General features: G+C 48.2%; 1 protein-coding gene across 1 annotated transcript in view; it reads left to right on the forward strand.

The window, feature by feature from the left end:
• Positions 1 to 14853, forward strand: part of LOC142043167 (gamma-aminobutyric acid receptor subunit gamma-4) — a 43577-nt gene that overhangs the window by 12293 nt on the left and 16431 nt on the right. The window contains exon 4 of the mRNA XM_075053998.1: positions 14630 to 14850. Coding sequence (XP_074910099.1) covers positions 14630 to 14850 — 221 coding nt within the window. The remainder of the gene's footprint in view (positions 1 to 14629; positions 14851 to 14853) is intronic.

Consider the following 14853-nt stretch of genomic DNA (forward strand, 5'->3'; position numbering starts at 1 on the left):
CTGAACTGAAAGGACTTAAAAATGCTTCACAAATCATCTGTCTAGGAGGCAATAGCCCAGATGCACCCACTTCTAGGGTGGATTGCAATGCCTGAAGCACACCACAATGCTCTGCCAAGGACTCTGTGCTCTTCTCAGCCTGCCCGGTGTGCAGCGAGAGTCAGGCATCAGCATAAATCTAGTGAAGTTGCACAGGACGTACACTCATGTAATGAGCTAGTTCAGGTTTTGGTCCCAGATAAAGATGTACATCGTAGAAATTTAAAGTGTTGGGAAATGGGTATTACTCACTAAAGGCTCCAGTGCTTTTTCTGGCCGTTAGTTTCCATGCCTGAGTGATGGCTCAGCGCCGCTGGAGCTGGTGGTGCATTTATAACATCTTCAAAAATACTCATTTGCTTGGATAGTGCTCATATCTCTTGATTCCTTGATGTTCAAGAACGGTCACCATTCCTGTGTGCCCAAGTACTAGGAGAGGGACTGTTCCTCACGTAGCTGCTTGTGTTCGCGTGGCAGTGAGGTCGGGTACAGAGAAGGGCAGCGGCTGTCCTGTAGCCATTGTTTGTCATTGCCTTAAAAAAAAAAAATCATGAGGCCACTAAGGAATAACACCGATCACATGTGACTTCTGGGACAAATCACAAACCGCAACAGAAGATCTAATGAAATAAATAGTTACTCCCATCCTGAACGTATCCCAAGAGCTTCTGCAAGTTTCAGGGTCTGCTCCCAAACTGGAAAAGGACTGATTTATTCACTATGAATAATTCAACCAGCTCCTTTTATTATCCAGCACAAACACTAATCCCCTCCAGATATTTTCTGTGTGACATCCATGTTGGTATTTTATTTATAGGCTGTTTATAGTGCAGAAAACACAAGGAGTCTGTTATCAGGGAAGATGAACAAAAAGCTGGGGTTTTGCCTCTAAAATGTGAAAATCTGGACAGCGGCCTCCTGGGGGGAAAAGTGCTTTTCTTCAGAGGCATTTCTGGAGAGCAAAGCCCTAAAGTTAATTAACATCTGTGCTCCCCAGTCCAATGCTAAATGGGGAATGTGGCCGTACTCGGTCAGGTTTCTTAAACTGCAGCATCAGTCCTGGCACACAGATGCCTCCACAGAGCCCACAGCTCCGGCGGCCTCTGGCCCTCGGGCAACATGAGATAAATCAACATTCATAATGAAGTAAGCGGCTCTTGTAAATTCCTTCACGGATCCAATTTCCGGCCTTCTCCTGGCAGGAATGGCTCAATCCTGCATTCATATTGTGCCAGCCTTTGGAGAAAACTCACATTTCTTCAGCTGGGCTGAATGCAGAGGGGGTTTTTTGCCCTGCACCCTTGCAGGCAGCCTGGGAATTATACTTACTGTAGGCTCTTCCCAAGTAGCCAGTGTGCTCACTGTGCCCAACCTGAGAGCATTGTAACTCATAATTCTTCACCCTTACCCACAGAAAACATTTCTAACACAGCTCCTGACCACAGCAGCTGCATCTGGTCTCCCTTTCCAGAGGTGTCTGCCAGCAACTGGGTTTCTGCTTGCTAATAGAGGATGATGACAGTTCTCCAGTGACCAGGAGACTCTCCTTCCTGGGGCCTGGACCAGGCTAGAGGGACATCCCCTGCCCTGGCAACCCTGGCAGCTAGCAGTTCTCTCTGGGTTTGGTAGGAGCTTTGCCCTCTGACAGGGCATTAAAAGAGGCTTTGTGGTGATGCACAGATGTGGACATGGTTGCAGTCACTGGGCAGTGGGAATGCAACCTTGCCCATCACACCCTGGTAGGGATGTGCCTGGGAGATGCGGGCTCAGGCTCGGAGCAGTTGCACGCAGCTGCATCTTGCGAAGAAAAGCGCGGATGCAGCTGTCTCCATCACAAGCACATTAGCTAATGGAGTTGCTCTGCAGCTCCCCAATGGCGCCGCTTCTCCATATGGAGATGTGTGTGCGTGGACAGGCCAGGAAGCATGTGTTTCATTCAGGTACTGATCTGTGCTCTGAACCTCATTAAATTGATTCTTCCAAGTCAAAGGGAAAGCACTATTGTGTCAAATTTGAAAGATGTAGGCTCTGAGCTGTACCAATAGTTGTCACTTGATGGGCTGAATTATTTTTAAGGCAGAGTTGATTTATCTGAACTGAAGGCTTTAGATGTCTCCACAGGAGAGGTCTGGATATTTCAGGTGCGTGACAGCCAAGCCAAAGAGCTGGTCAGAGGCCAGGATTTCTGGTCTAGGGCAAACAGCCAGCATCGTAGGGGAGGGGGTCTCGCTCTCCCCTCCCGCTTGGGACAAACAGCCAAAATTCTTAAGCATTTCTGACAGAAAATGGGTTTAGGGACAATCAAAACATTTAAATTTAGTATCATCAGATTGTTTTGATTTGCTTTTCATACAGTGATAAATTCTGTCCTATAAGTCAAGCATGAAAATGAGTATTTGAAAATAAAAGAATCAAATAGATAAGGGTAAAGCAAAATATTTTGTTAGCTTACTGAAGAAAAAAAAAGTTTCTGAATGAAATGATGATGCTGAGGTAATTCATTTTAGGTTTTGAAGATTTTAATTTATTTCCAGCAAAACTTGATTTTTGTCAGTACAAATCAGTTCTATTTATTTCTTGCATCCCCAGGTGAAGCAGTCCTACCATCTCCCCTAAAAGGCTGATATGAAATCTGCCTGCTATAAATGTGTTATGAAATGAAGACCATTTCTCAGAATTCAGTGGTTGTAGGTGGCCGGAGGCAATATGCTTCAAGGACCTCTTCATGCCTTGATATTAAAGGCTGAATATTCAGACTATTACATCCCATCTCGGTGTACAGGAAGGGTTTAATTGCCCGTGATACAAATTGCAAGTGAGCAGCAGTGGAGCGGTGATACTGCCAGCCTAAGCTTCCCCATGGCACCAGGGCTGGCCGGGCTGAGGCAGCGCTTTGCTTCTCCTCCCTGCAACCCCTCGCACCTCCTCCATGCCTTCAGGCATCTCCTCGGTGCCCCTGTGTCTTCAGCTTGGTGTCTTTTGTGCTGGTAGGAGATATGTGTTAGGGTCAGCAAGTGGGTGGGCAGGTAGATCTTCACAGCCATCTGCTGCGGTGCCTCACACTGGTCGGCAGCAGCCCATCGTTCCGCGCTGTGGGTTTGCCGATGCTGCAGCTTTTTCACACCAGCACTGCTGAGACTGGCCCCACCAATTTCCAATGCAAAAGCTCCTTGAAGCCCCAGAGAAATCATGCTGGCTGCATGGGGCACTGAGGGGGGGCAGGGGGGGAATAAGTCTGGTCAGGGGTCTTGGGCTTGCTGCGTGCTGGGCTTGGTGTGTGCTGGTAGCACAGAGCTGATGGTAGCTGGGACACTGGTATAAGCCTTGCTTGTCCATCTTCGTGTCCAGAGGGCTTTGCTGTGAGGATTTCTGTAGTTGTTCTCTGACCTGCAGTTAGCTGGGAATGGCTCTAACCATCTGATCAGCTTGTCTCAACAGAATTGCAGTCAGTGATAATGGCTCACCCGCAGGCAGGTGCACATGGGATGTGTGAACCAAAACACTTAGGAGTGTGGGTGGGGGAACACCTTGTCTCCATGTGGCTGGGGAACAGGGAAGGTCAGAGCTAGGACTTTGCAAATGTTGTAAGCCTTGTTTCTGACACTTGCCCACACTTCTCTTTCCCTCCAGCTTTGCCAGTGTACCTGTTACAGCTCCCACACCAGACCTGTGTCCCTTGGTCTGTCATTCTCCTCCACAGACACCCAAAGCCACCTTAGTAGTGTAGTGAGGACAAGGAGAGGAAGCAGAGCAGTGGGGTGGAAGTGAGAAGTGGGAAAAAAATTGTAGGAGTTTGGTTGGTTGTTCCTACAGCCACAGGGAGGTAGGAGATTAAGAAGAAGTTAAGATGCTCACTGGCTGATCTCTTCATTTGCTCCTTGAAAAGAAAAGCTGAGGCAAAGAGAACTGTAATATTCAAGACAACCATTTCCTTTCATGATCTGGCAGTGGTGGACTGACAGACCTGTCCAGAGCTTGCAGCCTTAGTTTGTCACATGAATCTGCACCTTCTGAGAAGGCACGATGTACCCTGGTTCCCCCTGCCACAACAAAGAGCCACAGTGGTGACTTGGCTTGGAGCAACGTGCCAGAAGGATGTGCAGAGTAGATCTCACCAGGAGGCTTGGGGAGGAAGGGTCTCTGCAGAGAAGGTAGGGGACAGAAGGAGCACTGTGAATGGGGATGTTGGGCACCCAGTTTGCACGGCAAGGGAGGAGTGAGCCATTGCGTGAAGCCAAGCTCCCTTCCTGCTGCTCATGGCTGTTTGGATGTGAGCTCTGCATGCACGTTCCTGAGGAGCTGGCTGCAAGCTTCAGTCCAGTTCTGCAGCAGTGAGGTCAGGGGCTGCTTAGACGCTGGTCGTCTCTCACTGGATCAGCAAGAAGAGAGATGAAAATACCTCAGTGTTGCTGCTATCACAGAAAGCCAAAGGCAGGTCCAAGTGCTGGGATTTGGTAAGGAGCAGCAGAGAATGGGCTGTCCAGCTCCCGGGAACTTTGGACTCAGCTCAAGAGCCAAAATTGTTTGGTTTCTTTGTATGTATGATTCTGGGATATACAAACTCTGCCAGTGCATTCCTTATATCTCTGTGTAGAAAACCGGAGCCTTCACCTTTTTCACTACTTCCCAAAGATGTCCTAAAGCCATCTAGGGGAGCTGGGAAAGGTAGACTGGTTGAATTTTAAAGGAGGCATCTGCAGGAGACTGGGTCTCTACAAAACAGTCAGGAGCTGGAAAAAAGGACCGGGAATACCGGTCCCCAGTTTCTGAGGAGAGTCTTTTGCAGCCACCAGGTGCCATGGGAAGTGAGCAGCCCAGAGCGGCAGAGCTCTGCAGGTCCTGCTTGGCCAGCGGCTGTGTCCTGGCTTCCAAATGACCAGCACACTTGGCCTGAAGTGTGGATGTATGCCTAGAAAGGATAATCAGCTGGCCTGGTGTCCCTTCTGTAACTGCAGTCCAGCTTGCTTTGCCCTTCGAATACCCAACAGGGAAGACAGAAAGAAATTGTTCTTTCTCTGTAACCTGATTCATTTCTCCCAGCTGCTTTCCTCAGCCTGCTGCTCCCTTGAAATCTCATTAGGGCTGGGCTGTGGTTTTGTGGTGGCTTGAAAAGAACTGTGAAAGGAAAAACAAAATGAAGCAGGGAGAAGGAGCTAAATCAAGGAACTGGCAGGGCAGGAAGAGAAAGCTGGCAAGCACAGCAAGGGGGCATGAGAGACAACATGAAACAAGTTTCCTTGAAAGAGTCAGTGGAGCAGAGTACACTGTCCCCACCTCCTCCTTCATCTGGGGCCAGGAGAGAACACTGTCAGGAGTGAGGATTTCTGCAGAGGGCAAAAAACCCTCCCCTTTTATGAAAGCAGAACTTTCTCACATTTTTTTGAATGTGCTTTTTTCCTTGAGGATGAGGATAAGAAAGGGATTCATATATGCAAACAGTGGTTTTCCTCATGGCCAGCAAAGGCATTTCTGTACAATGGATGGCATCCCAGGGATGTGGGTGCACTGTGCTTTCTCAGACCCATTTTGGTGGGAAGAGGACAGAGGACCATCAGGGTTTGGGAGGTGGGCCTCTCTTACGTGCCACTGGCTCACTGGTTCTTGAAGAGCTGAACCATACTGCCCACCCAGGGCCAGTTTCCTCATCATGCTTTGTGCTGTGTCGTGACTCCTCATGTGGGGCAGCCCATTAGCCCACCTCAGCCTGTGATTCATCTCCCAGGAGCAGCGCAGCTCCCAAGGCTGGTGGCGAGCATCGCTTCTTCAGCACCAGTTCTGGGCTCTGCTGGCTTCTCCACCCTGTAAACGTGCTGCCTGTGAAGGTGGTTTGACAGAGCTCAGTGCTTTTGGAAGCAAGTGGTTCTCATGGAGGAGGGCATATTTAGCAAGCTGTAGTGATATTCCTGCTCTTTATACTCTGTCCCTAAGCTCCTGTGACTGTTGGGACAGAGGGAAGCTGCCTGACATTGTTTGCCCATTCTTAACCCCTCTGGTTTTGCATGCTGCTGTGCCATGCCATACAATTCCTGCACTGGAAGGAAGCTTCTGGCTCTGATCCACACAGAAAGCAGAGCTCCTATGGCTCCCTGTCTCTGCCACCCTTTCCTTCCTGTCTTGACCTCAAAGCACAGCTTCTGTAGCAATTTCTTCATCACTAAGACTGCAGTGGGAGGGACTTTGTCTGTTCTCATTGCATGACAGTTGGCATCCAGCTGAGATCCCTAGACACCTTTCAGTCCATAGAGAGGTGGTCCCTCCCCTGAAGAGCGTATGGCCTTACTAGACAAAGCAAAATCCCATGAGAAGGTGGGAAGGGCATGGGAAATGATGTGGTGCTTGAATAGGACCATTACAATTGAAGATGTTTCTGTCTGAGGAGGGGCGTGGGCAGGGTGGTAATGCCTTTCTTGCTGAGGCAGAGAAGCAGAGTGGTGAGCTACAGACCAAAGAGCATGTGGAGAGGGGCATGGAGAGGAGGAGGAGGAAAGAAGACTAGAGCAGGGAGCGAAGGGAAAAAGAGAGAAAACCCAAGAAAGCCCGGAAAGATGAAAAAACAGCAAAGGTAATTGGGCAGCAGATGTGGGCTGTTCAGTCCCTGAACAGACAGGGAAAAGTGCTAAGACCTTTACAACAGTCTACAGACTACTGTGGACTACTCTGCCTCACCAAAACCCTCAGTACGCCCACATAGGGACTGGATGTAAAAGAGAATCAGACCCTAAATCTCAGAGGCAGTGTTGACTTTGCCACCCCCTAGTCCATCTGATGAGCCAGCAGCAGCAGTAGGCTGTACTGGGGTCTGGCAAAGCCAGTGCTGATGCCAGTGGTGGTCCCTTCTCTATGAGGTACCAGATTGGAGGCAGGGAGACAGGCCCAGCTGTCGAGCCCTAAGCCTAGAAGGATGCTTGCTCTCATACTTCGAAACCACACAGCCATGTGCCTCTGAGAGTTGAAGGCACCCATGTAATTTAATGATTGGAGGATGTTCCTGCCTTCCTTCGTTTCACCTGAGGGCCATTTCCCTGCTGCTGCAACAGGATACTGCTCTCATTCCTGCCTCTCCATCCTAGGGAGGAGACAGTGAAGTTACAGTGTCCAGCTCCTGCACTGAGCAGGATCCTGCAGGCAGGCTCATGGGAATCCAGCAGCCCAGGACAGTGAGTTTTGTAAAGACAGAGAGATAGGGCAAAGAACATATCAGAGCTGGAGGAACAGATCATGTTCCTAGGCAATGATAGACTTGCAGATGTCTCCATGGGGACAAGCTGACCATCACAGACACCCCTCCCCAGGAGTGTTTAGGGCTGGACACCTTGGGGCATTCGCAGGACCTCCTACTTTCCTTTGTCTGGTACAGGGGAGCTGCAGCAGCTGCTCTCCCAGGCCTGGGAAGTATTAGACTGCCCATCCCAGCATTTCATTTTAATCACAGTGGGTAGCATGGGAATGGGAAGTGCAATTAAAGAAATTCCAGCTTCTCATCTGAATCTTGCCAAGCTGTCATGGAGGAGCAATCTTAGGGAGTTAATTGTATGCAGTGAAAAGGTTTGTCTTCTAGCCCTTTCAAAGGAAATTTGTTTTTGTCTTGTCAAACACCCCATGAGCTTAAAGGACAAATAAACAAGAGCACCTGCCCGAAGTGCTAAGTATTCTCTTCCAGTTATCCTGTGTGCTTCTGTCCTTACCTCTTCTCTTCCCCCACCTGCTTTCTTCTGCTGGCACAAAGTTGCTTCAAGCCCAACATCGTGGTGTGCATTTAAGCATTTAGCAGTAAGGTTTAACATGCAAACAAGACTTTGGACAAGTGTGGCTTTGCTTTGCAAGCAGCCCAGGCATTTTCTAGAGCTCATGGTAACTGGGCTACATCCTCGTTTGCATCAGAAGGTGCTTACACAAAACTTTCCACCCAGGCCATGTCCCGTCCCGAGAGTGGTGAAAAATTAATCTAAAAGGAGGTGGCTCCTTCCCCATGGTGCTTTGCATAATACTTCATTGAAGTGTTCAGTATCTTCCCCTTTAATTAATTCTGCCCCGTCTGCATATAGCATCCTGTGTCCACACCTCTGCCTTTTCAGGAATAACCTCATCAGGGACAGTGCAGGCAGACTGTGCTTCTATAAACCAGAGTCTGGCTGACGTCATGTCTTGACTCAAGGACTCTCCTTGATCCTTTGGGTAATGGCTGTTAATCAGATGCTAAAACACACACTCTAGGTCACATGCCCCTGGGGCTCACAGTGAGAGACTCCATGTGCCAGGCTACATTCCCATGAAATGAGGGACAGGCACCAAGGCGATCAGCAGCCATCTTGGGGTTGCACGTGAGGTGATAACATCACTGATGGACAGGAAGCGGTGGTACAAGGGAACAGCTCAGAAGAATGTGTTTGGGGGGAAAGAAAGAGTCTGGGATGGTTGGTTGTCATGAGCATAAAAGCCTGCCTTTTAGATGTCCCGGCTTGCACATGCATGGGAGCAGGCAGGTAGAGATCTCAGAAGCCAGCACTTGGTTTTGAAAGCCCTGTCCAGTTCCCGAATGCAGAGAATCCAAGGGTGAGCAAGCCTTGACTGGGGAGTTTGCAATCGACAGAGCAGCATGTACAGCATGTCTTGTTTGAAGGCTCCTGGCACGAGCACAGGACATGGTGATGGTTTTTTAACAGCGAGTTTGTATTATAAAAAGAATGCTGTCTCAACTGAGATTCCCTGGGCAGAGGCAAAAGACATTCAGACAAGGACAGCGCTGCCTGTGTTGCTGCAGAAGTGAAACAGATGGGAAGTTCAGTGTGTCACCTTGAAAACACAGATCATCAGAGCTCTGCTCCTTTTGTCCTTGTGAGCTCCCCTAGTCACTCCAGCATCATGTCCAAAAAGCTCTCTGGAGTCTGATTTGGAGAGAGGAGGACCTTGGAAACATAATGAAACTTACATTCTCATTCTTTTGCTCTTTGTGTTGGGGAGACAAAACTCACCCAGAGCAGGGACACGGAGCCATCCACAAGCAAGGTGTTTCACACTTCTAATGGTAGAACTGAGAGAAGCCTGACACTGCCCAACTGGTTGCTGAAGTGGTCAGTGTCAGGCATTAACATATGCTGTTAGTACATGTCCTCTCTGCTTGCTGCCTTTGGAGAGTGCTTGCACATTTCGTGCTAGAAGCACGTTCTTGCCTGCAAGCTGTGGGGACAAGAAGTTGTGCATCAGATTTGAAGATTTTTCTAAAATAAGGTTATTTTATTTATTTTATTTATTTAGTCTGGAGAGTGTCTCCAGACTTTTTGCTATTATTGTGTTCCCTGGGACATGGAGCCAGCTGCTGGGAGCAGCCCAGGGTTTGTCACAGATGTTTGCAAGCTGGGAGGGATGCATGGGATGTCATGGAGAAGAAAATGCTCACCTGTGAAGGAAGGGCTGCAGGGGTGTGGAGTTGCTAAGTGCAGTTCTGTCTGAAGGGGGGATGCTTGGGCTGACCCCTGTTTTGCAGAAGAGGGAGACTGGAGGCTTCCTGGCTTGCCTCAAGCTGCACAGCGTGACCTACCAGCACTTGAAAGAAATATACCCCATTCCTGCATCTCCTCCAAAATCTCCTCCTAAGATTTTCCTGAATTGCAGCACCCCAAAGCATTTGCCTGTAATACTTGCTTTGCTTAGCTCTGTGATTGACAGCATGGACCCATCAGATTCACATCAGCCCACCTGAAATGCTGACCATGCTTCCCAGGAAAGTAACCTGCTTTACTGTACTGCAGCAAGGGATTTGCTTGGAGGTGCAGAGGGAAGAGGGCTCTATGAATAAAAACAAATATCAGAACAATAAAAGCTAGAATGAGACTGGCTAGGATATTAATCTCTCAGCCCCACTGTTATTTAGGAATTTTCCAAACTATCTCTCCAGCAGAGGAAAATGGAGGAACCTGTTTCTAGGCGTCTGTCTCCTCTATTTGGAGGTTTTCTTGTTGCTGTTGAATACAAGTGAAGTTGCAAAAGCCACCTTTAAATCCTTAATTTTATCCTAATTAAGGAAGACATCTAAGACATCTTCATCTCATGGCTTTGCTTCTGTCCGGCATTTGTCAGACAGCTGAGCTCTTAAAGAACACAGGGAAAGGAGCTCATAGATGGATACAGAGGAACCATGTAGTACCAACTCCTCTGTATCCCACTAATTGCACCCTTGAGAGAGGTCAGCTGAACTGCACACACAAACTTGCTTTGAGCCATTTGAAAAGGATCTTCTGGCAATGCACAGCTGTGTTTATTTGGTGTATAAGGTAACCTGAAAATACAAACTGCTAATTTCAACTTGTGTCATGCTAACCCTGTGAGTTTAAGCTGTTAGTCTGAAATTGAGTAGCCCTAACTCATACCTGCTCTGAACCCAGGGTGGAACTTAGTCTAGAGTTCTGGGGCCAAATCCAACTGGAAATACGGCCTGATTCCCCATGTGTATGCACATACACGCAGAGGTGAGAGAGGAGGCACAGGGAGGAGCTACCTGGGGCCAGGCTGGATGTCCTTGCTGTATGAGGAAGGACATCAGGATGGGAAGCGGGGAGGTGCTCCCGGGCCATGAAGGTTAGGGCAGAGCGGCTGGGGCTGGGATGACCCAAGGAGCAGGGCTTAGGGTAGCACACAAAGAGAACAGTGGCCAGCTCCCAACTCTCTTGTGCTGGGGACAGGCCGATGTCTGAACCTGCCTATTTTCTTGCAGATTGAAAATTTTGAGGTTTTCTTTCAAATGACTTTTCACATGGAAATTCCATAGCTTTTCACTTAAACTATGTTTTTAAAAATGAAAGGGTTTGAGAGTGCAGTAACAGCTTTTTGTTGTTTTATTTCTTTCTTCCAAGATTAAATATTCTTGTCAACTCCACATCCCCTTATTTGCCGCAAATGCTCTTTTACAGGACAGGTTTTTTTCCATTAAGTGTTTTCAGATTTTACCATTTTCTGGAACTGGGTTTCCACCAGCATCTCTGCTGCCCACATGAGGAAAACAAGGACTGATCAGTGATGTGCAGCAGTGCCAGGTGATGACGGTGACCAAGGGCCAGCAGGGACATGCTGAAAGGCTGAGTTGGACATGAGCCCACACAGCTAGCAGTGGCAATGCTGCAGGGCATTCCTTAGCATTGGATAAACTCACGTGATAGTATTTAGGGTAGGCAGTCTTCAGTGTTTGCCTTACGGGTAGTTTGATTTTTTATTTTATGACTGAAGTTTGATGTAATATTGCATGCATGCCAACATGTGTGTGCTACCCCACGTGTGATCCAAATGGTGTGACCTAACTGTTAGAGCGATTCTTCTTATTCCACTAGCTCCTTCTGTTGAAAACTCAAAAAAAGCCCGTGCTTTTACAGAGAAGTTAACAACCTCCATGTGCCGCATAGCAGATGGTACAGTAATGTTGGAGGCGTATTTTACAATAAGCTTTTTCCACATGGGGAAATTGAGGTATTGAGAAGTCTCTTTGTGATGCCTGAGAATGAATCAGGGACAGAGAGAAACTACAGGGGTGCAGGAGTTCAAGAAACAGCACTGTTGTAAGTTTTAGGGGCTGAGTGCACCCTGCCAAACTTCAGCTATTCAGCCTTGATCAACCTGGACTCTTCTAAGGTCAGCAAGTGTGCGAGGCATTTCCAGAAGACAACTTGGACTGCTTCATATTGGGATCTTCCTCCAGAAATACCTACCCCTCTCCAGTGACTGTAAAGAACCCATGGTCAAAACACCTCCTATTTTAATCACCTTGGTCAGGTGCCTACAGTTAAGTGGGATCTGATTAATGCTCAGAGAAAGGCCTGAGCACTATCCCACAACTGACTGGTGTAGACGTGCAGTCCTGCAAGGTTCCTCAGCATCAATGCAAACCACACCTGATGGGAAGAGGTGACAAAGTCTTGAGGAACTGTTGTGGTTTAACCCCAGCTGGCAACTAAGGACCACACAGCTGCTCACTCACTCCCCTGCAGCGGAATGGGGGAGAGAATTGGAAGGGTAAAAGTGCTCCCAAAGGACAGAGCATTTTTTTAATAAAACTTGCCTCAGATAATTCTGAATGAAAATACATTTGTAAATGCCAACATTTCCCAATGGGTTCCCCACCTAGAGGCAAGGGAGCCAGCTCAGCCACTAAGTTCTTCCTCATGAATAGCTGTGCTAATAATAGCTGCTGAAATTAGATCAAACCACAGGACAGTGACAATAACAACTCAGATTTTTCAGAAGAGCTGAATGACTTGTGCAGTACACCTTCTGCAAAGGCTGGCTATGAATGGCACAAGAGGAGCTCTTTAATTCTGGTCCCTTCTGAAAATCTGGGCTTGACAATACTAAACCCCTGGGATAGCTGACCCTCCACTCTCCTGACACATTAGCATTGGTTATCCCAGACCTGAATGCTGAACTTTACAGCAGGACATCTAATCTGAGCAGCCAGCCCAGAAGCAAGATCTTACAAGTGACTCCAGTTAGGACATAGAAACTGATAGTGGCATCATTCATTGCAGTTTTGGTTGCTTTCTCCTACACCAGAGATATTGCTTAGGAGGAGCAATGTAAGCTCATACTGGCTCAAACAGGGTTTGCAGGGGTGGGGGAGAATATGTCAAATGTTGTGTTATTTTCACCCAACAGCTGGCAAGGAAAAGAAAATGGCCCCAAGCAGAATAAAGCCAGCCCTCCCCATATATGTCATTTTCTTGGGCTGCCATTACCCCATCTTGTCCCTACTGTGCCAATGCTTCTTTGCCTGGCTGTGGGCTCTATTTCACTGTTTCACAACCTGATCTGTGCCTTCATCACCACATACCCTATGTCCAAGCAGTACCCAGTCCGATCCAGAGCATTCAGATGCTGGAATGGGCTCTCTCCACCTCCTGTTTTCAGGCAGTGGCCATGCTTGTGTGGTTGGTTTTGAGGGCTGCTGCTATCCTAGCTCTGTGTCTCCTCTTGTCTGTTTTGAATGAACTGTAGAGGCAATGCCATCACTTTGAACATGCTGCATCTGTCCCCATTTAGAGATATTTTAGGACCTCATCCCCATCACCTTTGCTCATCCCTGTGTCTAACCAGGGTGAAGGATCAGCCCAGATAGTGACTCGACTGCCTGATGGCAAATGCTCTTTTCTCATGATCTCATTCCTATGCAAGGGATGTTTTCAGTACCAATCACTCATCACCGGTTAGCTGACAGTGGAGCAAGGGTGAAGAAAATGAAGCAGGGAGTCGTGTGCTGCCCTGTTCTGCCTGCCCCCAGCAGGACATGCTGTCCAAGGGAGCGTGCTAAGAGCACCGCATCTATTTTAATGGCATGGTTTGAAGAAGTCAGCTCTGAACCAGCAGTGAGGGCAGTGGAGGGAGGATGTGCTGCAGTCATAAAAATTCCATCGAGATAAATCAATAGAGGGAGGAGGAGAATGAGAGGAAGAAATGGCAAAGTCAGACGCTGTTCATCTCTGCCCACAGGAGAGAGGGAGATGATGCCTCTGTGGTCATGGGGGTTTAACAGGAGTGAAAGGGAGCAAAGTCCAAGTCAGAGAGGAGCTGTCAGGAGCAGGTGACAGCCTTTAGTATGGGCTGGTGGAACTGGATTTGGCGGTCTGGTTCAGAGCGCCACTAAGTGCCAGACGTGGTTCTGCATGGCACTAATTAGCACCTTCTCAGGCAGGCTGAAAAAGAGGGTAAGGAGCAAACTGTCTTGCAGCAGCAAGCAGGAGAACGGTGGGCTAAAGATGTGGACTACTGCCAGTCCAGTCCAGACAGGAGCTGCCTCCCAGAAATGCTAGCTATGGGTGAACTAGGACACCCTCTCTCTCACCACAACCAAAGGTCCTCATTATGGTGGAAACTCTGTTTTCTGTCTGCAAAAGGCTCAAGATTTTGAACTGGTTACACCAACAGCTGGGTCCATAGCAGCCCCTGCCCCAGCTTCCTTTTCTAATCTTCAGCAAAGGGTATCTGCCCAGAAACCCACAGTGCCCCCATTTTTCATAGAAACCATTTATAGTATAAGTCCTGAAGTAAGGGATGGATTCTCACTAGGTTTATGCCCAACACTACTATTGCTATATGTACAAATTAGGTGTATGGAGCACTGCTGGGCTGTGTCCTAATAAATAACAGAAACTGCTGTCTGCTTGCCTTCTCTGGTAAATTGGTAAGCAGCTTTCCTTGACTGTGTTTGAAAGGCATAGCTGAACTTAGGACTGGATTCAGCCAATGTCCACACTGTTCCTTCATGCCTGTGCTTAAAAGGAGTGTTTGGCTTGAGTTGTCCACCAAGAGGAAGCCCAAGCCCTAGTTTGTATGGTCTTGGCTTTCCAGGCATGGGTCAGGCCAAACATGCTACAGCTCAACCCACCAGTCAACACACAGTCTTTGCTCTTCCTAAGTGTTCCATGGATGTCCTGACCCCGAGCTGAAGATGAGCCTGGAAAGGTGTCAGTGGTCACTGACACCTGCTCCCAGACTTAAAAAGCAAATGTTCTGGCTGTGACTCCAAAACAGTGGCCTGCATACCAAAGGACAGGGCTCTGCTTTGCCTGAATCCCTCTCAGAAAGACATGTTCTTCCTTCTCTTTCACAGGAATACACCATTGATATCTTCTTTGCTCAGACGTGGTATGACCGGCGTCTTCGTTTCAACAGCACCTTGAAGGCCCTCACGCTGAACACCAACATGGTGAGCCGCATCTGGATCCCAGATACCTTTTTCAGGAACTCCAAGCGGGCTGATTCCCACTGGATAACCACTCCTAATCAGCTCCTCCGCATCTGGAATGATGGAAAAGTGCTCTACACACTCAGGTA

This window comes from Buteo buteo, chromosome 22 (genome assembly GCF_964188355.1).
Source record: "Buteo buteo chromosome 22, bButBut1.hap1.1, whole genome shotgun sequence".
Taxonomy (NCBI): domain Eukaryota; kingdom Metazoa; phylum Chordata; class Aves; order Accipitriformes; family Accipitridae; genus Buteo; species Buteo buteo.